Genomic DNA, 25044 nt, shown 5'->3' on the forward strand with positions numbered 1-25044 from the left:
AAATTATGCTGTTATCTTTGTTGCTCTCAGAATTTAAGGCTGAGGTGAATTTTAGGCATAGCTTGTTTCCATTACTCTCTTTATTGGCATTTTCAAGCAACCATTTGTCTTCAATATCTGCAGCTGCATCCTGAAGGATTTTGAAAAGGTACATACAATATTTTCCTCTCATGGGAGCTTCTTTTTTATGCAGGGTTTTCCCCCTCCTCCTGCCTATTTGAAAAAAAAAAAAAAAAAAAAGTTTCCACTCCACTGCTGACTTGACAACATGAAAAGCATCTCACAGATGGGCTGACTCTCAAAGAGGCAAGAATCTTAAAACCCAGCAGATCCTAGTCTAAACCCCACCGTTTCCCGGCTGCATTATGAATCAGTACCCTGATATAGTTTCTTTCCCACTGCAGTTTTCAGCATACTCCATCTTTTTCATTTCCTCTGTAGCTCTACTTACAGATGGCAAACTAATCACTGTCTGAGAAATGCACCTCAAAATATTTGTTTATGCTGAATGAGTCTAGCTGGATTTTCTGTTCACATCATCTGCTGGTCATGTTAATCCGTACCAAGGTTTGGTTCATGGTACTGAGCTCAAAGCACAAATGTATTATTCAGGGTAAGGAAGTAAAACTGTAGGAAAAACACAGTACGAGCTAGCTGTGAAAATGAGCATTCAGCATACTTTTAGCAAAAGCAGAAGCAGAGATTATTTGCGATAGCACAGGTAAAACAATTAGGAGGTCATTGTGTGGACTTGATTAAACATGCAATTCTGTTTCTTCCCACTACAGAGTACACGGGTACAGACCTCTGTTCCCACAGAATATTTATCCTTGCAAGCATCCAGCTGAGACTCAGGCTGCTGTTGAACACAGGTAATTTCAGCCTCACTCCCATTGCCTTCAGTCAGCCTCTCCAACAGCTTTCGTTGCTGTGACCTAGATTGTGAACAAGTGCTTTCTGATGGTGTTTCAGAGGAAACTAATCTCACACAAACTGAGTTATGAACAGCTTCATCTGTGCCTGAAAAAGTTTAGTTCTGCCTCCATCCTTGAGCAGCAAATCCCTAACGACCTGTTCTTACACACAAGCTCACCTGCAAAGGCACAGACTGCAGAGAAGCAGCCTTACAGGGCTTTTCTTTCTCCAAAAGCAAAACTGCTGCTGGCTATAGGCACCAGAGGTTTATCCATATTTTTCAGAGGTTTTCAGAATTTTAACATGCAAAATAGCTAAGGTAAAATAAAAGCCTTAATTAGCAACTGCAAGAGAATGACAGAAGACTGATAAGGACACCGCAGCAATCAGCACAGACCCCAGTTACACTGTGCTATCCAAATTCCCTGTCCCATTGTGTGGAGTAACATCCAGTCAATAATACCCCATGTGGACAACAAGATATCAGTATTAGCATTGGAGTGAGATATCCTCACTGCCTCTTGAGCCCTGGGATCAATAATGACATGGGGGGAAAGAAAAATGCAAGTAGGAAGGCCAGCTGCTCAAAGGATCCTTTTATGTTGGCATATGTACTGGTGGCTTGCTGCCTGAAAACAGTGACATCGGGACGGCCTTTGGAGAGTGGTGTGTCTGTACCAGCACCACCAAATCTGCACGCTACATAGATCATATATGAATGAGGATTGCCTTCCTCATTCATTTCTCCAAACAATGCTGCCCGTTGCCTTCCTGTTAAAGGTGCTTGTGCATCTGCTCTTGCAAACCACAAACCTGTCCTTAGTGTTTTCCCCCAGACATCGTCCTGTTGTGCATTATTAAAGCCTTGCTTTTACAAGGGGACAGTCTGATTTAAGCCTCACTGGCCACTATCACATTCATGCAAGCACTCACTTCGTAAGAGGGACTAGTCCAGAGAAAGTGCTGGCTATATGGACTAGAAATACACCCCACCCTCCTCCCAGGTATGGAAGGGTTTGAACTTGCAACCCTCTGATGTTTCCTGTCATTGACTAGGAGCATCCTCCACGCCACAGAAATGAGGAACACAACTCTCCTTCCAGTGCTCTCCTAGGACACCTCCGGGTCTAGTCCTGCACACATACACTTGTTTACTCAAGTGCAGTGCCCACTGAAGCTAAGATACAGATGTAAAGAGGAACGAAATCTGTTGTGGTAATTCCTGGCACTGAGGGCCAGGGCTGATGGGCTTCCTTCCAGGGACATCTGGTCATTAACTCTCTCGGTATAAGGGCTTTTAGGCCCTTTCATTCCGGACAATGGGCTGTATGGTAAGAAATGCTAACTTCATGCAGCAGAGGCTTAATCACACCTTTTGGGACTTTAAAAGCTGGTCGCTATTGATTGAGGCAAGGGTGGTGAAGCGAGGTCACAGCTGCCTTCATCTTTCATACGGGGTCCATGGAGACCACGCGAAGTAGCGTGCAGAGCTCCCTATTGATTCAGGTGGCTTGGCAATTAACAAGCCCTGTTTTCATCTTTCAGCCATGTATCCTTCACCAGATGAAGCCTAGTGGGCTCAGCCAGCTATCGTGGCTGAGCAAAGCAAGTTGGAGGCGCTCGGCTGTGACACCAGATTAACGCTGAGCAGGGCTTCATTTCACACAAGTGCAGGTTGTCCTGAGACCCACCCTGCAGACTGCACAGATGGGCAGTGCTGCCATGCCTCTTCCACCAGGCCCAGGTTGTGCCAAAAACCCAGCAAAGTGGAAATGGTGTGGCTCTGGAGGAAAGCCTTGCTGTGCAGAGTGCTCAGAGGGGAGGCCCTGAAATGAGGCTGTGTGAATGGCTTCTTTTCTGCGCTGCCCTAATCCTGCTCCTGTCCCGCCAGCTCTCCACTAAAATACGAGCTGGCAACCCACACGTAGATTGGTGGAACTCCGTAGGGACAAGGAGTGTGCCCTCAGGCACCTATACAGAGGCTGAAGTTTGGGAGATCCTCAAACTGCCTTTGTAGAGCACCTGGCACAGCACAGCCCAGGGCAACAGAAGGGCTTAGTCCTCCTGTGCCCTCTGCCCATGGTGAGTAACAATGGCAAAGGCACAGACACAGCCCACAGTCAGCTCCGGGGCGTAAAGCACCCGGTAATTTCCCAGCAGGGAAATGGGTGCGTCTCCCAGTACACCACTTTGTTGCCCAAATAAAATAAAATGCCATTGCATTTTCATAGCCACAGTTTTATAAAAGAGTAGTCAAAGCACACAGTTTATCATGCACACAGATGATCAGGCAGCTAAATGATGCGTTCAAAGTACAAAGATTTCCAGAAACAATAGCGGACTTTACCACATGTTATGGAGAACACAGCATCTCTCATGCAGGCCTCATGCAGGCTGAATGCCTTCTGGCTATTCTTGCAACACTAAGAATGCAAAGACAGTAGTTATTATACTAATGTAAGACAAATGCTGCCCTTAAAGTCACGTATACAAAGGGCACTGTTGCTATTTTTATAGTCAGAAATGCGGTTGGTACTTTACAGACGAACCTTAAAAGAAATTCCCTATGCCCATGCCAGTAGTTTTCCTCAAACCTTGCCCCACGATCTCCCAGTGCAGAAGTGTGCACACGTGGCCCACACGTGCTGAGCAGCCTCTGAGCATGTAACACCCTTTGCTTTCAAGTGAGCAGCATCCAGCACCCTGATGGCAGGTCTGAGGCCTTAACTAGGGGAGGGAACGGGCTGGGCAAGGCACCTGGAACTCGAAGGAGACTGCTGCATCTATTTCCAAAGGATAAACGTGTCCCACACAAACACCTTCCATTTTAGCAGCTCATGGCTGCAGTCCCTGACCACCCACCTTCCTGTCATTTCCTGCATTCCCGTGCCTTACCCCTGGACATAGTGGGAAAGGCACATCCTGACTTTCGCAAGCAGGGGCAGAGGAAGAACAAGAGCTGCTTCCTTGCCCAAAGGCAACTTGTTTTGGTCTGCTGATTTGCACTGGCTCCACGCACAGCGTTCCCTACCCTGCTGTTCCACGGTGCCTCACGTTGGTGTGACACACGTCTCCTCACACTGTGTTTCTGCAGATATCCCTCTAAAGCCAGCTAACTCCTTCCATCTTCTGCAGAGACTCATTGGGCTCTAGTGGGAACATAAGCCACATCTACAGAGTGAAAAGGTTATTTTAAAAAGCACCTCTACTATATGTGTGGGTAACTATGCTCATAAACTGCTTGCCAGGCCATAATGCACTTCTGTAGGAAGCTGCTGCCCGGACCTCAGTGCCTCACAGTGACTGCACGCCTCCCGCACCGGGTAAACAGGAGGGAGACTCGCACCATTCCCAGCCAGCGGACACCAGGATGTTTGTACGTTTGCATCATTTATTTGGGGCTGATCTCATCTATTTATGACCCATTTATGTTCACTGTTCTCTTCACCAGAGGCACATTAGCAGGCTGCCATCAGATTCTTCTGCTCCATCCGCCGCAACGAGCGGCTGCCCCCAACTGTCTCCATGGGCCATTGCCCACTGCTGCCTCCAGCCACCCAGCTGTGACTGCTGCTCTCTGAGAGGAGCTCTGTCACTCTGCCACTGTTGAATCAGCTCCAAAAATTTATTTAAATCCTGTCTGCTTATGGAGACAAGTCTTTTACATTTAACCCAGTATCATCTTCTTCAAGGTATAAGCTTATTCTTCTCACCCAGCAATTTTCTTACCTACTTGCTCTGTGTTATTCTATGATAAAATCTGGCTAAGGGGCACCCTAATTATTGCAGCATCCAAATGATAGGCTTCAGGCAAAACGACAATTACTTATTCCAAGTAAATTAACATATTCTGAATACATTCAAGCTTAATTTAACAGACCATTATACTTACTACACAAATTTATCACATGCAAATGTTTAAACTTGGTAGAGAGCAACATACTCTTTCACAAGGAATTCGGGTCAAAAGTAAATGCAACCACAATTTGCCTTAACATGAGCAAACGCCAAACAATTTAGGGACCTAAACAGCAATTTGTTCAACTGCATCAAATTTTAAAAGCATACAAAGAAGCTCTTCCCAGGCTTTTAATTATGACAGAGAATTCAATCTCTCCCTTAAATTCTGTTCCTCAGCCAAAAACAAGAAGAAAAAAAAAATGATGGAGAAAGTTATATACTCCCTCTCTCCTCCTCCCTACCTTGGAACAGATTCAGGGCTTTATTCTGAGGTCCGTCTACGCCTCCAAGTACTACACTTTAGATTTTTATCACTTTTATCTATTGACATAACACACAGAATGCTCTCTGGGGTGAGAGGAGAAAGAGCTGTTTGAGTTTTGTACAGGAAATCTTGTGTGCCATGGCATCGATCGACGTGCTCAAATCACAGAGCTCTGGGAGCAACAAGGTAATGATCCGTACCACGGCGCTGCCTACGGGAGCATATCGCATTCCCTTCTGTCACTGCAGCTGTGTCAGCTGCACATCTCCTTCTGCATTTTAGCCTGTCTTTTGAAACAACTTTTAAACAAATTTGGTCACTTTTTAACAAACTGGAAGAAAGGCAAAAAAGTACTGCGTTCAGCTTTAGCTATGACTGCCAGAGCTGTGTGAAATACAGGTCTTCTGGCATGACGGCTGTTTCACAGACACGCAGGCACACACTACACCTTTCTCACCTACTTTTTCCCTTTCTTGAAAATGTAATTTTGTGTTCATCCTGCTTCTGACTCTGGCTAGAGGGTGAGGGGAAATGTTGTACTATGTTCCCCACCCCACGTCCCAAAGTATCATCCTAGGTATTTTTTCCAGCAGGATGAACTGAGGGCAGTAAAGCAGTGAATTAATTCACCCTGCTGTTACTTAGACACTAGCAAAGAAGAAAGCTGTGTCCCCAGAATGATCTTTTCACAGCATTCTGACCATTCTCATAGCTGCCCTATGGCTTCATGACCCATTTTGAAGATTCTGCTGCTGCAATAAAGCCAAGGACAGTAACACTGCTGTATAACCTGAGCTAATGGTCACATTACAGGTCTTTAGTGTTCTTCATGCTCATTGATATCAAGATCATTAAGGGAATTAGGAAATAAATCACACTTGAGAGAATATGATGCCAGCCATGTCCAGATGATTCCAATTTCCTTCACTAAAATACTTTTGATTAAAACGCATTACTGGTGACGTGTCTAAAAAGGAACTTGGACTTCAGGGTCTGTAATAACTGCAATATGTTCTCAGTCTCCAGCCTTGCCACAGACTGCATAAGCTCAGTGTTAAAAACTGCTGCAAAAAGAGTTATTAGGTGCTTGTTTCAGACACAGGCTTCTCACTGCAGTCATTGCTGATGTCCTGGCACACCCTGTGTAGGATCGTCTGCAAATTAAAATCATTATTTAGATGTTCCAGACACACTGTGCACCAGAGTCACAGTGTCAATTTTGCATAAATTTCCACATATGGAACATTTTAAAAATCTCCCAGCTGCAGCAGGAGAAATTGAAAGGAACAGTTTCAGCAATCAGTAACCTCCTAATAGCACCAGGATCTCAGCGTTTACATGGACAATGAATTATTGCTCAAAGGGTCTCCCTGACTCACGCTGATAACACTGCTTTCTATCAAGATTGCTTTAAATTACTCATCTTTCTCCAGAGACACTAAGATAAACTCTTACCCCATAGGTGTATGTTCTGAGTTTGTGTCACGGGGCAGAACAGAAGCCAAACACAAAAGGCTACCAAAGCTTATATTTTACTCACATTAGGTAAAAGCTGTAAGTCATTGGTCATCAAAACTATTGCAGATTTCAGTGATGCTGTTTGTCTCAGCCCAGCCTGAGATGCCCAAAATTCTCAGTGCTTTTAAAAAGGTGGTTTCAGTGGAAGTGGAAGTGCATTTTTCTGTGTAGGTGGGACGCAAAAGTGAGGAAATTGAGAGAATGGGACACAAGCACTCAGATTTCCAAGGCCTGGTTTAGAGGCAGGCTAGCTGTATGTCTCCCAGCCTGCTGAAGTGATATGCAGGCTCATCAGGGTGTCAGGGAAGGGCCTTAGGCAGTGGACACACGGGGAGAGAGAATCTTTGCTCTTACCCACTGCAGATATTTCTCTCTGCAGTTTCCATGGGATCGCTCAATTTCCAGATGCACCTTTACCTCCCAGCACTGGCAGCTACTTAGACATGAAAGCTTTAGCCCTTTGAAAACTTTGTGAATTCATCAGATGTATGATGAAATCTTGTGAAGATTAACACTGAGATACGTATCTACAGAGCTTTTAAGAATTTTGTAATTCAGTCAGTCACCGAGACTCTCACCTCCTTTCCCCCTGAGCAAGTGAGCTGTCTCCCAGCGAGCAGCTGGTTTGTGCAGGAGGTCGCAGTATCTAGTACTAGACTGAAGCATTGCCTGCCACGGAAACCATCTCAAACCTTGTCATCTTCCTCTCCGGTCACAGTGTGGTCATACAGCAAATTCTAACAGCGAATTGTACTCAAGCTCATAAAACTAAGGGGCTGCCAGATTCCTCTTTGTTTTGAGAACATGGAGAAACAACTGAGAGCCTGCCACAGATTACATTGGTGGAGCATCCCCGGCAGGCCTCAGATGGAAGCAGGATGACAGACAGAGGACGAGTTTTCAGTTTCAGAACTTTCAGAACTTGGATTTATCAGAGTGCAGCAAGAGTTGGGGAAGAGTGAATGAAAATTTCAGGAATCCTGGTGGGGCTTTTTTGCCTCTGATCCAAACTGGCTTCATGATCTGGGAGGTAACATGGTTAATGTTGAAATGAAGGGACTAGCAGAAAAGACTATGACATCTGTTCCCACCTATGCCTTCACTATTAAAACCAGCATTTTTTCACCACTCTCCTCAGCCAGCCAGCCATCTGTAGTATCAAAGAGAAAACTCTACGTTGTTCCACTTCTGACAGGACAATATCCAGACAGCCCATATTTTAACAGGACTCAGAGACTCCGGATTCTGCAGCCCTGTGGCGTTTGGAGTTTCCTGCCAGCAGGAACAGATCCCTTTGCACTACGAGTGCAATAAGTGATCCCTTGAGCTAACGCAACACTAGCTCTTCAGGGCATGCAGCATGCAGGGGGACAGCTCTGTTCTCATACAATAGCAGCTGCTGGGACAGATATGTGCAAACTGAACAATTCAAAGCAATATCACATTTCTGGCTAAGATTTTTTTTCCCTATGCTGGGTTTCCCACAGTGGATTATTTTGAATTCAACTTCACTGCCTGATCTGTTTACTGGTTAGGATGTTTATTTTTCATGGAGAAAAGAAAAACAATACATGTTTTATGAGAGCGGCATGAGAACAAAGTATGGAAAACCAAAGGAAAATCCTAAAATGAACTCTTCTTGCCTAGGGAAGAGAACATGGCTGCTGTATCCTAGTATTCCACTCATGTGGAGAAGCTTTGTTTTTGTGAAATGTTACACATGCTCCAAGTTGCTGCAGATAGCTGTATAGCCCCTTCTTTGTCTTACCGTGGCAGGCAGTTGCCATCAGTCGTGCAGTGCACAGCACGGCCCCAAGCCCGCAGACACATTGGCTGGGAGTCAGCTGCCTAATCACAGCCACCTATGTTGTAATGCTCTCACGTTTTGTCCCCAGTCTGTTCCTGCCTCTCCAAAAAAAGGCACAGATTTCATGCACAGGCTGTGTTATACGCTAGCCTGGTGCAGATCTTGTGGATACACTGGTTATCTGAAACAGCTACAGGCACCTATGTTTAGACTCCCTTGGCCCCTTAAAGCAGTAGGACTGCTGAGGCAACTGAAATCAGGGCATTTCTATTTTAGTGTCTTCCAGGGAGGAAGTCTTCCCACCTTCTTAGTTATCTGTAACCTGCTGGCTTTGTGTGGAGAGATACTCTTAACCATAAATAACAGCATGGAATAAAATGACGGAGAAGAGCTCCTGAACACACTCACTTGTATGGTTCACAGCAACAAAGCCCTAAGGGCATTTGGCCATCACGACTGGCCACCAGCAGACCTCAGAAGTTGAGCTCCTTGGGCAGAGAGACATGCAAGAGAGCAGACATGCAGTGAGTGGTTTCTGTACAGCAACTGAGCAGCCACCAGCTGGACAGAGGTGAGCTGTTTGTCACCATGACATGCTTGTAACCACCGGCTGCTTCCAGGCCAAGGGCCAACGCACTATCTAGAACACAGCAGCACGAGGGGAAGGAAGTTTCTGCATCTCTGGAGGAGCACAGCTTGCTTGCTGATACACACAGCTGTGAGCAGAACCCTAGAACCCTACTGCTTGCTCCATCACATGCTTGATTCAACACCTAGAGATGTAGAGAGTCTGTTTGATCTGGACGTGGAAAACAGTATCCATAAATGCTGTGGACCCTTTTCAGGTATCCGAGTGATATCAAGTAGGCAACAAACCCTCTGTGTAAACCCTTAGGTGCTCCATTGTCCTGGCATCTTCGTCTATAGAAGTCCCTCACTCCCATATGCACAGAATGGCCACCTGAAGCTTTGAGGATCCTACTCTGCTAAGCAACTGTTTAACACTCAGACACTGTGACACCAAGCTTTTGTGGATGCTGGCTACAGTCACCCCACTCTGCTTCCATCACCTCATCTGGAGAGAAATTAATTCATTTTTTTTTTTCCCAAAAAGTGTATAAAACTGTCTCTGTTGGCCACCCTGGCATTGCTCAACTCCCATGTTTCCCAAGGGGCCTAATCTCAGCAAAGAAAGAAAGGGCAGGAGATGACTGCAAGGCTTTTGGCCAGCAAAATCATTCCAAATCCTTGTGTGCCTAGATTTGAAGAGCTTTAAAATCCAGGAGGACTCACAAAATGCAATTTGGCCTTTGCAAAGTTTCAAGAATGAGCCATAAAACTAACTCTGGATCAATTCTGTTCATACAAATTTACCCACGCACCAGTAACTCTAATGTAACTCCATGAAATGTAATCAAGTGGTGAAGGTTCCACACTGAAATTACTAAAGAAAGGAACTTCTTTCTTGCCAGACTGTAAACAGAGCTTGGGGGAACAGTTTAAATCCTGGAAGAGGAAAGTTCCCAGTTACGCTGAGCAGCTCATATCTCAAGAGTCTGTTTTTAATCATAACCTCTACAACCCAGTTTCACAGCTCGTGCTTTACTGCATGGACAGCAGTTGCCAACTGGATGGAAATGTAAGTTGGTATTTTCCAATTGGTGGTAAAGCTTTCTGAAGGATATTTGCTGGAGCGGCACAACAGCTTAGCATGATCCTTCCTCGAAATGAGACATAGACATCACTGCTTCCATTAAGTGCACTCACAGGCTCTAGACAGTGTGAGTGAGGTTCATACCAATACTTTGCTGAGTCCTCACAGAGTGTACCCGAGGGCTACTTTAGATACAGGCAGAAAAGGTAGTTGCCAATTTTCTGGAAAGGCAAAAGGGTCCTGAACCTACCAGCCTTGACTCTGGTACTTGCCCCCTCTTGCTTGTACCAGCCTCCACTGTCCACCTTCTCACCCACCCCAGAGTCAGGAGTTGGAAGCAAAGCACCCACCCTACAGTGCTGGCAGCCTCCTGCTGATGCAGAGATACAGCATGAGCCAGCATGCTCTACAACACAGAGCTCTTTTCTTCTCAGCCTTGATGTGGCAATACACAGTTTTGTCCACATCACTGAGACGCTTTGAGCTAGTTCTGCCTGGCACTTTTTGTGGAGTCCCTTTGGTATAGCTGATTGCACAAGCAGGTCCAGATACTCCATAAATGGAATTTATGTGGGCAAAAATTACAATTTTTATCTTAAAATAAGATAAAAAATAAAGATAGATCACTGTTTCCCCCCCCGTATGGTTTCATTCTCATCAGTGGGCAGCATGACCTAAATCCAAACCAAAGTGAACTCATTTCAGTTGATGCTTCAGTGCAAGCTGACACGCAGTATATTTAATTGGTACCAACTGAAACAAGATTGTGAAAATGGGGCTTGGCTTAAGGTTAGAGTGTGGAAGGAAAAGATCCCTCTCTTCAACTGCACTATGTGAATCTGAACAATCTTGAACTTGAATCATCTTGAATGCTGATCCTGGATGAAGAAGGTGTGACCAGTCAGAGAGCAGAGGAGACAGAAAACATCCTGTTTCTCTCCTGTTGTGCTGCTGTAGCTCACTGTGTGATACATAGAACAGGTGGCTATTTTCTCCACAGCAGTTTAAGAATCATGTCAAGGGGATTCTTCTGCAGAGCTACAAAGAGACAAAGTAATTTTTTGCCACAGATGTCCAAAGACGATCAAGAGTTGGACCTATTTTACTGCTATGAATACTGAGTACAGCCCAGTGAACAGGACATACACTCTGCTAACTCTGAACCTCTTCAAAATCTGCTATGATTGGGTAATGCAAAGCTGATAAATGATTTTGCAAAGCCAAAAATTGGTCAGATAAGATTGGAGACTGCACAGAACGAAGTAGTGCTCCTAGCATGTATGTCTAGATATCTCACACACTGAAGAACAAGAAAGTTCTTGGTTCATCATAGGAATGTCTGTTCAGAGTGAATCTAACATTTGATAGTGCTGTGGCTGGAACTTTGCGCCAGAATAAGTACATTAAATTCGGTGTTTCATTACTGAGCTATGGCCCTGCTTTGTGAATTTACTCAGTTCAACAAAAGAAATACTGAATTGACAAAATTGAGAGCTGTAATACTGAGAATGGGAGTGAAGCCATCAGAAGTTTTCCCCATCATAGGTGAGAAGGTAGGAGAAAAGCAGCTTTGCCCAGCATTACCTTTTTTGTGACCAAAATAAGTAAAGTCTACCAGATTCTTCTGGCTCTCTAACTATGTCTGAGATGCTTGGGTGTGATGACAGTAAGTATTAGTCATGATCACAAATGTTATTTGTCCTTTAGATACAGCTGGGTTTTGTATTTGGTTAATGAGTGTTTCCACCCAGAAAGCGAACCAATGATGATTCAAAAAGAAAAATGGTTGCTCTACTCGGTCATTCTTTACAGATGCAGCTGGAAAGAGGGCAATGAGCTCTCCTTGTCTGGTTCCACTGAATCACAGCCCCAGCAATCACAGGAATTGTTCCTCAGTGACTCTCCAAAGGAGGCAGGTCAGAAAAAAGAAGAGGCAGAGTTTCCAGTTTGAGAAAGCAGCTTGCAGCTCTGCAAAAGGCCTTACAAAAGTCTAGCCAGCAGCAGTGAAACTCCACACTGACTTCAACAGAGGTTAAAAAGTGTTTTAATCCTTATCAAAGCACTTCTGGGTTTTCTATTAAAAACACCTCAAAACAGCTCTGAGTTATGCCCAATAAGTTTAATAATAGATGAAACCATAGCAAATGACAACTACAGAATACAAAGCAGACACAAAAAAAATGATGGCATAAAAATGAGAAGGAGTAGTGTCTGTGATGAAAAATAAAGTGAAATACACTTAACAGGATATGGATTCATATATAACACACACGGTCACATACAACACCGCATTAGTAACAGCACACATGGATACTCATTACACTGGGGCTTTTCACAGTTCTCCACTTCATCCCAGATGACAAGTAAATGGATTTTTTTACTCTCTTACATAAATTCTCGTGCACACAACATCATCAGCACCGAAGGTCTGGAAAAGAAATAGAAATCAATCAGAAGAGACAGAATCAGCAAACGCTTAACACCATTTTTAATGTTACTTTTACTATAGTAGCTAGTCCTACAGCAGAAATGCAATTTCCTATGCCTTTTGACAGATGAGAGCAAAGAAAGGAGTCATTTTGGAAGAGGAATGCACTGTAGGTGACCTTCTTTCCCAGGCACCATGAATTTTGTCAGAATGATAAATGACCCAGAAATTCCCTTTTTCTATAGTTCCATGGCATGCATTTATAAATAAACATGAGAAAAGAAAGACAATTTGGAATGTAGTGCTGTTATATTTAGACACATTTGCAACACTTTGAACTGGAAATGGTGGGGGTGGAATTCAGATCAGAAGGCATGTTCAAAACACCTTCTCTAGTATTTGCAGGTATAAATCAGAGTAGTTCAAATGAAGTCAGTAGAGCAATGTTGGAGAGTTGGTGAATATGTATGTATGATCTGTGAACATAATGCTGCAAGATGTTGACACAACCTACCAAGATATTGAAACCTTTGCTCCCAAGCTGTAATGTGGACAGTGTCAATCACAGCCTTCTTTCAGGATATGTCGACCTTAACCAGTGAATTAGTTAACTACAGAAAGAGTCTGAAATGAGGTCACATAATAGAAAAAATGTAGTGGAGATCAAACTCATTTCATGTTAGGAAAAAATTATGATATCTCTTAAATATTTGATCACTACACATCTGAGAGTCACTGACTTAATACAATGTCCCATTACCATCCCATTTCTCATGCCAGATTCAGTATCTCAGGGTGCCTTGATTTTCCAGGTACCTAGAGTTGGTCTTATATCATGTTATACTGACTCAGATAGGGTTTCACATGTATCTGAAACTTGAGTTGTTTTTGGTGTTGTTGGTTCATTTTTGTTTGCTTGCTTGCTTGCTTTCAAATCACCTCCTAGTCCTGTAAGTAAAAGGCAATTCAATGACAGCAATATTGCAGTAGAGATTATCAGGGCTTTTAGGCATGAGAGAGATTGTGGCAGCTGCCTGAGAAAGCTACCTAAACCCAAAGTGTTTGTATGTGATTTCAAGTCTGGCAGGCTAAAATTGAAGTAAACAATTAAACATAAAGGAAATATGTGTGCAAGAATGAGGAAATACTGACTACATGCACAGTAGATGTCCAGCTACACTGACATGGACAGTTTCAAGCTCACTACTAATGAGCTGTGAGGTGGGGTGCTTGGCTGTAATAACTGCCAAGGTCTCACTGAAAATATAATTAAGACCTACCCCGGTGTGTTAGGAAAATTCAGCTGGACTTTATTTGTTTTAACGCTTCCTACGCTTGCTTTGGCCAACACCACTTTGAAGGGATTTGGCTTTAAAACCACCTCTGGCATGTGTTTTGTTCACTTTACTGAAGAAAAAGGCCTGTTAAAATTTTGGATGGTAAGATTTTTAACTTAAACATGAAAATGTCTGAAAAGGAATATTCAAGGATGCTGCTAGTTTCCTACTGCCCGCAGCACCAGCTGCAAACACCCCCACTACGGTTTCCTTCAGCATTTCCAAAATTATACACAAATGTGAAATTGCTTCAGCAGGATCACTGCCAGAGAAAGGAAGTCAGAATCAAGACCATGTAGGGCTTGAGGTTGTCTGTATAGACTAGAAGGTCACTGACAGTGATAGTCTTTCTGTGGTACATTCAAATTCTGCTAAGCCAACTGAAGTTTTGGTCGCTGCTGCTCTTACTTCCATGCTGAAGCACATAAAGAAATGGCTGTGACTGTTGTTGTTATGTACATGGTTTAAATGTGGACTTAGGTAAAAGGTGTTTCCCTACCTTACTGTAACTTACTAGTAGTGTTGATAAAACTCCACTACACGTTACTAAACCAAGCAAGGAGGAACACGTTCAAACGTGCTGCTTTCCTTTTCTTGTGGTTAATCACAGAAGCATCTACTGTACAGCTGGGCCCAAGCTCAGGGGAAGATCCAAATCAAAAGGCTGTTACTCTTATATCCTTCACACTTAAATCCTTGTATTCAGGGGTAGGATGGAGCAGTTTAATATCTAGGGTTCTAATTCTAGACTGGCAAAAAGTGCTAGTACCTGTCAGAACAAGCAGACTTTAGGGGTTCCCATGACTCAGGGAGAACTTTTTAATAAAGAGAGAGAACAATCCTGGCTACTTGGTGGTGAAGTTGCAAATCAAAAGAGTGCAACACTACCAAGCTGAATTCAAATCTAACAAGAAGATGCAGGATTTTCAAACACCACACTCCCACCAGCTTGCAAAGGACCCACTCATTTACAAATTGCTACAAGATCAGACTTCTATCTGAATCTAAAATAGGGTTTTTAATGTGCAATGACTGCCAATTACGGAAGAGTTTTCTTCATTTAGCTTGACATAATCTGTAGCTAAGAGTCCAAATGCACACTGCAAAGAAAGCCCTGCACAAGGGGATAATCCAACAAACTGCCATCTCTCAGTTCCCTCAAGATCTGATGACGACTGATATCGTCACATATAAAATGAGAATTACAGGGCAGTAGTATATAATTGTATGAGTAAATTGCTTTTATAAGGCCTTCTTTATAAACATTTGCTAAGGAGCCTTTGTGATAAGTGGAACAGTATAATCAGGAAAACTGTCACTGAAACAATCACTGGCTAAGATCACTTCTGCCACCATATGCAAAAATCATGTTATCTGTTCATGACTGACCAACTTGCAGAGCCAACTCTCAAAAGGAAGACATGAGACATCAGCAAATAAAAGGAAAAGAAAAAATACTACTTAAATGAGTAGTATCTTTCCATCCTCAGAAAAGGCTTTGCATGGATCCACGTGCAGACCTCCATATGTACACGTGCATACTATAAAGCAGACATTACTTTACACCGTCCCACACTGACTTCCATAGGAGGTGACCCTCCTTTTGTTAACTGGTTGAATTTAACATCACTTAAATACACTGATTTAATGGGTGGCATCCCTGCCCATGGTAGGGGAGTGGAAACTACATGATCTTTAAGGTCCCTTCCAATCCAAACCATTCTATGATTCTATGATCACTCTTCAAGAACTATAGAAAAGTTAAATGCTTAGGTAGTTTATCATTGTTCTGTACAAGGTTTAGGCACATCACAAATCTCAGCATTTAGCTGCAAAATATCTTTCCGAATCCTCATTGACTTTTCTTACCTGCTATGTTTAATTTTAGAAGCCAGCAATATAATTTAAAAAATGTTCACTCACTCATCTAAGTTCCACAGTTCACCAGTTTTAATCAACTATGCCATGATTTTTCTGGGAAGGGAAAGGAGGATATAAACCATGCCTGAACCCCTCTGCCCCCTTAATGTTCTGATCTTTGACCCTTGCTATAATTGATTCTGAGAACCCCTGTGTGATACATCAACTGTGCAAAATGTGGTCTGAGGCTGTTTTTAAAGCCTTCAGTAACCATCCACTTTAAAATATTTGTTTTATAGATTAAACTTCTACAGAGGCATGAGCAGCTATGAAAGCAGCAAGGCAGATAAAGTCAGAATATATAGATGTTTCTCATTTGAATAGCAAACTTTCGGAAGCAGTATCCTTTAACTTTGTAAGAGCAGACCTTTTGTTCTTCTGACTTACCCAAGTGATTGATAGCTCATTAATTTCCTTGACAAAAACACACAGCAAGAGCAAAAACTCTACAGACTATAAAAGCAAAGTTAAGGGATGGAAAAGCATGTTACAACAGCCTAAATACCAGGTCTTAATTTTTAGACAAGTAAATGAAAAACGTACTTTTGTATTAGATTCCAATTTTGATTGCCCAAGCTCTAATCCAAGTGGCTTCAGAGTGGAATTGTAGACAAGGATATGCTGACTCAAGAATAGAGTCAAGACAAGCAGATGTGGACTTTGATGGGGATCTATCCTTTCCACCCTCCTTTGTTTACATATTCCATGTAATCTTTTTCATCTAGATTATTCAGTCCTTCTGAAAATCAGAAATGCTGAAATCTCAGCAAGAGCATCACACAAAATTATAATTAGCAGCACTGATTAAAGTAGATGCAATGATCTAGCACATTTGCAGCACCTTTTTTTATAAAGCAGAGCTCAATCCTGAATCCCTCACTTAGCTGAAAGGTCTCTTTTCTAATGGGACTTCAGACATACATCTGCCATACTGTGAGCCAAATATTACTTATGCTACTAGAAAGAGGAATCTCACTCTCCATGCTGCAAGGAACTAAGAACTAAAGGCAAACTTAACTAGCACCTGAAGGTAAAGAAAACCTTCCCTAACTAAATAGTTTGTTCCCAGCATCTGTATACCAGAGGAACAGAGGTGCCATGAAAGAACATCATATTGCTCCAAGGGTGTATCTTTGAAGAACACGAGGAATTTCTTCTGCTAGGATGCAATAAGGATTGATAATTATATAGTAATAAAGTTTTTATTTTAGCTCTGTGGTAGTCATGAAAATTCAACACTGATTTTTTTTTTTTTTTAATATGGATTAAAAAATGCATTTTATTTAACATGCTGTGTTGGAAAGAAAAATATATCCTTCCACTAGGGAAATGTCATAATTTAATGGACCCCCTAAGCAACGTGGCACATTAGATCAAAAATTATGTGGCAAACCTCCAAGGTTTATACAGACACTATTAGCAGAGTAAAACTCATTCCTCACCCCCTGCCTGTTGCCCCAAGCCTATTTCCCATTAATGCCTCAGTCTAACACAGTTTAGATTCCTTCTTGCAACTTTTTGCACATGGTATATGAGTTTTATTGATTTCCTCTACAAATGCATGTAATAGCTAGGAAGGAGACAGGACTTCTTGAAAGATTTATTTGGCTGGAGAAGCAAGAGCAGAGTGTGAGAAGTATCAGCCTTACAGAGTTCCTGAACTGCTACATCACAGGGTCTGCTCCATAAAGGACATTTTCCCAGCTGCAGACATCTAGAAGTTCATAGGAATGTGGTTTCTTCTGCTTAGGGAGCTTTAGGGAGCTTTGCCAGAATAGAAATGTGGAAATTTTACCAAAGTATCTCAGGAAAAGTTAAGGACCAGAAAGTATTTCTTAGGTAAGTAAGAAGGTTTGAAAAGTGTGAAGATGGGAACCATTAAACGTTTGAACTGATATGGGCAGCAAAACTGCATGAGAGTTTCAGGTCCTAAAGAACCCTCAACAAGCTAGGATGATGGAAGGAGAAAAGGGGGGAAGACAAAGACAATACATCTTCTCACCATGATCTTAGTTTGGAAGAAGTAAGACATAAATGAGGGGTTGCAGACTCAGACACAAGGCAGATTTCCAAGCAAGACATAAAATAATAAAATAAAATTCCAAGCTGAACATTTCTTCACCGGAGTGATGAAAAATCCAAACACAGTTGAGACACGAGATCAAAAGGGATTCCCCAGTCTTCCCACTAAGGGCTCCCTACTCCTACTTTGCTCCCTGTCATGGTCAAGGGATGCACCTCAGCCAAACCCTTTGGGTAGTTTAGCTTTTAAAGCCCAAAGAACAGACTGCAGGGAATATTCTGGGGTTCTACAATTAGAAGCTACAGACAATAAATGTAGTATCCCCTAATCCTTTCTGTCTTCCACTAAAGAGAAGGTCTCCCAAAAGGATTAATTTTGTCCATCTTAAGTTCTCCAAATGGACCCTCACACTTACCACCATTACTCTCAGAAAAACCTCATTACCGAGCTCCAGGGTGACAGAGGATTTTGAACATGTTGACCCATGCATTTAAAAGATTTGGACATTCAATCTCATCAAAGGTCTCATCAAGGAGCTTGAAACTTTGTCTTGAGAACCTAGCAATGCCCTACTATTTAATAAAATAAAATAGGCCATTATGCTTCAGAAAAGAAAAATGGAATCACAGAATCATATTAAATAGTGAAAAACAGGAAGAATGATCTCAATCACTTGGAAACATATACTATGTTTTTATAATGGCCACAGTAAAATCCTATTTAGCAACCAATGAACATGGTCCTAACTTGCAGAAAAGGGGAAGATGATTGGTCTGGGGAATAAGAAACTAGGAAAAACACTTGGGATCATGATCAGCTAAGTAAGAGTTTCCAGGAAAAAAAAAAAAAAAGTATTTGCATATAAATCAGAAGAATTTCAGCTAAGAGTGGGGAGATGGAGTCACTACTGCATCAGATGCTAGTGTGGTTGCTGGCAAAACAGCACGTGCAGTTCTACTCTTCACAGTTTAGAAAGTGAATTGATAAATTGTAGGGGCTGGAAGAATGATTCAAAGAAAGTTTGTTTTACATTGAAGGGATCAAGGTCTTCTAGTGATTTAGCCTAACAAAAATAAGGTTTTTCTAGGAGGTGGCTTCATTGGTGATAAGAAAATTATTTGCAATAACGAACATTAGGAATAATATTTAGCTTCTAATGAGCACGATATGTAACAGCAGGAAGTTGAATCTAGACATGTACAGATTAGAAGTAATGTGTATATTTTAGTGGCAAGGCAATTAACCAGTAAAACAACTTATCAGAAGTTATGTTTGTGTTCCTATAACTTGAAATATTTTAATAAGAAGGAGGTTTTTCTAATTTATATCCTAATTTGAAAAACAATTCATTCAGAAAAGCTCAACAGGCTCTATTATGCAAGAAAAAAGGCTGGAGGCTTTATAATCTTTGAATTGCTCTTGTTTCTTAACCAACGTCATTCCCCTTCGCCATCTGGATAAGTTCATGTTGCTGATTGCAGGAGACAGTAGTATTATAACTGGCTTTCCTGCTTTGCTTGGAAACAATTCACTTAGTTTAACAGCTACCTCACTAGTTTGTTGTTTAGGTGATAAACTACAAAAATTAATTGTTAGAAGGCTGAAAAAATGATCGCTGAGAATACATTTTGTTCATTCCACTATATATGAAGATGAAGCAGAGATCAAAGTACTCTGTCTCCTAAACTTTTTGGATAATATAAAGAATTTCAGTGGTTGAGTGGGAAAAAAAAAAAAAAAAAGATCCAGAATTACAGTAGTAATTCAAAGGAAACCACTCTGATTTCATTAACAGCATACACCTCCTCCTAAGGGGTGGGTGAACAGTTCCAAGATGTCTGGAATAACATTAACACCTTAAAAGCTTTTTATTTATACTTGGTTAGGTTTGGGTCTTGTTTTTGTTTTAGATGCAATCTTTAAAACAGAGCTCCAACTGCTTTAGAGAAGCATTTGTGAGTTTTTTTTTGTTTTTTTTTTTTTTTTTTTTTTTTTTTTTTAAAGTGCAGGGTTTTCATTAGTTGGATAGTTCAAAATAAAAACTTCCTGCTTTGATGTCTTACGTGTCACTCCAGCAGCTTGCCTTCCGTGACCAAACTGATGAGGCACAGGAGTTCAACCTACTGATTTACCCAGAATTAACTTGTAAGAACACATGCAATAAAATGATTCTGAACTCTAGCTGAACTGTGCTACTTGCAACCCAGAGAAACTGTTGTCTATATCCAGTTCTGGATACTGTTTCATTAAAGTCAATTGATGACTGAGGAAATATTCAGTAAAGAGAACTCAGCTCTAACAGAAATAAGTGCAATATAAATAAAGAAACTGCATATGATTTATGGCACAAATGGAGAGGCAGTTGCAGAGGTGCTGCTCAGAATGCTCAAAGTAACCCTGCTGCCACATGTAAAGTTACACAGGAGTGGGGGGATGTTGGCTGACAGCAAACATGCAAATGGGTGGATTTCTGACAAGCTCATGAGGGCAATTTTGAACTGCATTCAGAGATGATCAAGGAATTGGGGAGGGTGGCAAAGAAAGGGAGTAACTGTGTGTTCTTCATAAACAAAATGAGATTAGAGCATACTAACAACATGCCACATCGCTCCTATACACCATGTGACTGTGTTTAAGAAGCAACACATTAAACGCATGCCTTCTGGAGAAGAAGGTTCTTCAGAAATGAGGTCAAACACTTTGATCTCACTTTCACCAGAGAAAATCTGCAATAAATCAAGCAAATTCTTTGGCGTTATTGTGGAGCAGAAGTGGCCCACTTGTGATTATTTTACCAGTAAAAGTATGATGAAAGCTATAACAATAAAATGCAAGTGAGAAACTGCATATATTTTCATTCATTCTTTAAAAAATCAAAAAGAAAGGAAAGATTGATGTGTGAACTATACTACAGAGAATTTTGAAAACAGCAGTTTTCCAGACAGATTTGGGTAAGGAAAAATACTACATCATGCTACACAGTAATGAAAGCTGTTAATATGGTGCATGCATTGGGTGGGTTCAAGGTTCTTACCAAAATCAGCTCATCATTAGCTAATTCTCGAGTCCAGTATGTTTTAGGACCATCTCCCTCAATAAGAGTTTGTTTGCAATAGATCTTGTTTTCATTCTCCCAAGTGGCCAAACTCTGCGGGTAAGAAAACCATTAGGAATAACATTAATTATATTCTCTAGCAGCATGAGGCAGAGAGACAGCAATGAGCAGTAGTGAGAATAATTGCTGCAGTAAAGGAGCAACACATAGATAAAGGCAAAGGGAAAAAGGCATCAGTGGAAAGTGGTGAAATCAAAATTAAGGTGTAAGTGGGCTTCCTGGAAGTAAGTATATATTAATAGCAAAGTAATTGTAGATGTATCTTTTCAGTGTAGATCAGCATTTGTTTCTAAATTAAAAGCCATTTTCATAAAATGCCTAATAGTGAAAAATATTTTAAAAATGTGATGTAGTGTTCACATTCCCAAACACGTGTTTGATGTGACATGTTATTTATCACTACTGCGTCCCCTTAGTGTAAAAGCATCAAGAATCATATGTATCATTTTATGGTCATAAATAATGCAGTATCTGCCTCTTATAACCTTTCATGCTATATGGCACTCTGCCAAGTTAACAGTATGTTAAGCACATATTGTGCTAACAAACCAGAATAAATCACAATTAAATTAAAGAAACTTTGTTAGGATTCTATTGTTTGCAATATTTCTTTTTTAAGGCTGTGGGTCTGGAGATTGAAATTCCCTCAGGCATTTTTCAAAGCATTTGAATAATGACTATGAAACTACAGAAAAATAATTTAAGAAAACATAGGATTTTGTTTAGCTTTCACAAATAGGCAAGCCCTGACTTTCTGTTGCTTTTCATTCTAGCATTGAACTATTATTCTATGGTGCAATGGAACAGCTGTGCAGAAGGATGCCCTATAATGAATGTGCAAGTAATTGCTTTACAACTAGCACATGGGAGACATTCATTAGTCTGTGATTATATACAAATACTGTGTGCACACATATGTATGCATAAATCCAAGTTAACACATCCCAGACTTTGCAAGGGGAAATTAATTAAATAAATAAAAACCCTTTCCTTTGATTTAGAATTAGCTGTTCATTTTATAAATACTTTTTTCAAAACAGTACTTTTTTTTTAGGCCGACAAGCCATCTCAAGCAGCAGTTATAGAAGCTATGCCTTTCAGTGCAACTGCGTAGGACTCTTCTTTGTCTGTCTGAACAATGGATTAAGTTAGTTGGCAGAACAAAACCCTCCACTCCATAAAGTGTATCACAATCTATCACCAGTTCACAATTTTGCCAGGTATTGCAAATTATATTCTGAAGTATTATTTTATTATCTCTCAGTTTCTGCACTGTGACCACATCTTGATTATATATACACAACCGTACAACTCATTCCTGAGACTGGACTGTAAACAATTTCACAACACATGGAAAAAATTTACTACTTCAGAAAACACATTTCTTTCAGATTTTTCCAACTTTCAAAGCTTACAGCCGTAATTATTGTTTTTCCATCTGCAGCAATAAATCCTTCTCCAGAAAGCGGGTCACATTTATTGTGTGCACATTATGCACTAAGACACTAAAATACTACTTTTGCTGAACAAGATAAACTACCAAAGCCAGCAACATTTCCTGAACAAACTGTTAAATATACGATAACTCATCCTAGAGATGAAGTGGATGTTCTAAATCTTCACCATCTCCCAAGATCTGCCTCCCTTTTTCGTAAGTTTAAAGTCATAGCAATTGCACTGAAGATAGCATGTTTATGCTGAATTTTTAATTGTTCAAATGGTCTCAGAAGCTGGCCCAAAAATCAACAGAGATTACAGCTTGGCAAGAAGATTATTTCAATATCACAAGATATTTTAAAACCCATACTCTTTATCTGGGACTACATTCTGGTACTCTTTATAAATATAAATGTCAGTGAGAGCAAAGCAATTGGGCAAAGGACTACAAACGCATGTCTTTGTTAACTTTTTTCAAAGACAGCTATGATTTTCTCCAGTACTCCTGATCCCATGTATCTACACCAGCAAGAAGCTGGTGTCAGATGCTGCTGACTGACAGCACCACTATTATATCCCCTCCACAGCCACAAAAGTGGTTACAAAGGGCAGAGGAGCAGGGGCTCACACACTCAGAATCAAACCCAAAACACTCCAGTGAACGCCCTCTGATGCACTTCTGCACAAGGAGATGGTGTAATTATGTCTGTTATAACTCTGGCTGAAAGTCTGTCTTACACTGTTAAAGATTTATCTGATCAGCAAACTGAAGACATGCACTCGAGAGATGATTCCAGCCCAAAACTACCAATAGTCTGTGGTCCTGCTTGTGAAGATGTCCGATTGATTTTAGTACAAAAGTTATGTCAGGCTTGTACACTAAATCCTGACTCTCGAGGTCTCTCTCATTCCACCATTCCCTGTGTTCCCATCATGGAGGGAGACGCAGGAGATCCTTCACTGCAGCTGAGGTGTCCAAGGCAGAGGGAGGCAAAGAGAACTGTACAAAACCCTGCCAGCCAAGGAACCGAGCTGTGCCTTCAGGACCTGCAACACTCTGTTGCCTTCAGATTTCAGTTTTACCCTGTCCTGCATGAGGGAGAATGCTGGAAGAGGGAAAAAGGGTGCTGCAACCACCATGAACCCCCCCAGAGTGTTTCCCAGGATGAAGTGGGTGGATGGCAGCGATGGCACTGTTTGGAGATGCTGGCACCAGGCGTGTTTGTCCTATCTAAGAAGAGATTGGTAACGCTGTGGGATGGGCACAGCATCCCTCATGGCTAGGGCAGCAGTTGTGTGTCTGTAAGCGTGCACACAGACACCCCACGCGCACACACACGCGCGCTCTCCTCCTACCCTGCACTTTCGGCCATCCACCGTCTCCTCCTCGAAGCTCTCTCCGATTTTGAAGTTGATCTCGGTGGTGCGGACAGTGGTGGAAGTTTTAATGTAGAACTGGTCCCCGTCCTGGCGGATCTCCACGTGGGGCTTGGAGGCGGCAGCCACCGCCACCTTCCTGAGCATGGCGTTGACACCTGGGCGGAGAGGAGAGGAAGCAGAGCCTGAATTCAGCCGCCAGCTCGCCCAGCACCGGGCACCGGAGCGCGGCTGCCCCTTACCCCCCTCCCCCGGGGCCCCGTCCCGTCCCGTCCCGTCCCCCGGCTCACCCAGCGCCTTGAGGAGCTCGTCGAAATTCTCGCTGCTCCTCATCTTCCAAGTGCCGGCGAAGTTGGGCATGGCTGGGCGGGCGCTGCGGACGGCGGCGGGGTCGCGGCGCTGCTGCTCGGGCTGCGGCTCGGGCACCTTGTGAGCGGGGCGGGCCGCGGCGGCGGCAGCACAACGGGGCACACGCCCCCGGCCCCCGGCCCGGCCCCCGCCAGGGGCAGCCCCCCCGGCCCGGCCCGGCCCCGCAGCCCCCTGCCAGCGCCACCCCCTGCCCTGCCGGGGGGCTCCCCGGGAAGGGGGGGGGGGGGGGGGGGGAATCGATCGGCCCGCGGCTGGGGGCGCCGGAGGGGGGCCGCCCGGCTGGAGGGCACCCCCGGGTCGTTACCGAGGCCCCTGGGGAAGCCCCCCGAGGTGTGTTCCCCGCTTGCTGCAGCCCCCAGCGGTGTGCTACGGGGGGAGCGCCTCGCCCGGTGTCAGCAGCACCTCCAGTGCCTGGCCTCGAGTGTCCCGGTGTCAGGTCCGGGGTGCTGGACTGCAGCTGATTTACCCACCCGGCTGATTGAAGGGGAGCAGGGTTTGGCGGGTTAAGGCAGTTTTGCTGCTGCTGTTGTGCATAAGGAAATGCTCCAGACGCTCAGAGGTCTGTGATTCCCCACTCAGACCAGAGCCAGATGTATTGTAAGTATAGGAAAAGCTCTGCTGAGCCAGCTTCACGGTACGGCCACAACCATCCTCCACTTGTTAGCCTCACTCTGTAAAATGGACGAGTTGGTTGCTTGAGGTATGTATAAAATGTGTTCACTCCTGGAAAATGTACAGATCTAGGAGTTTCTTCAGCCAGAGGTTAGGCAGCATTCTCCTCTTCCTCTACTTGTCACTCCAGGAGGAGTTGTACTCGAGTAAAGAGCCGTGAGGCAGAACCATAGGGCAGAACAAAACCTCTCTCCGTTGACAGTCCCTCTTTTTCTACCAATTCTTTTCTCCTGTTTTTTTAGCATAC

The 25044-nt window shown here is 42.8% G+C and overlaps 1 protein-coding gene across 1 annotated transcript; it reads right to left on the reverse strand.

Moving 5' to 3' along the window:
* Positions 1 to 12219: 12219 nt before the first annotated feature.
* CRABP1 (cellular retinoic acid binding protein 1) lies at positions 12220 to 24245 on the reverse strand. The gene is made up of 4 exons (XM_068696041.1): positions 24047 to 24245; positions 23736 to 23914; positions 20862 to 20975; positions 12220 to 12547 (listed from the first exon to the last, which is right to left on the reverse strand). The coding sequence occupies exons 1-4, from the start codon at positions 24114 to 24116 to the stop codon at positions 12497 to 12499; spliced, it is 414 nt and encodes a 137-aa protein (XP_068552142.1). The 5' UTR covers positions 24117 to 24245; the 3' UTR covers positions 12220 to 12496.
* Positions 24246 to 25044: the final 799 nt, after the last annotated feature.

The sequence above is a fragment of the Anas acuta genome, chromosome 12 (genome assembly GCF_963932015.1).
Source record: "Anas acuta chromosome 12, bAnaAcu1.1, whole genome shotgun sequence".
Lineage (NCBI taxonomy): Eukaryota > Metazoa > Chordata > Aves > Anseriformes > Anatidae > Anas > Anas acuta.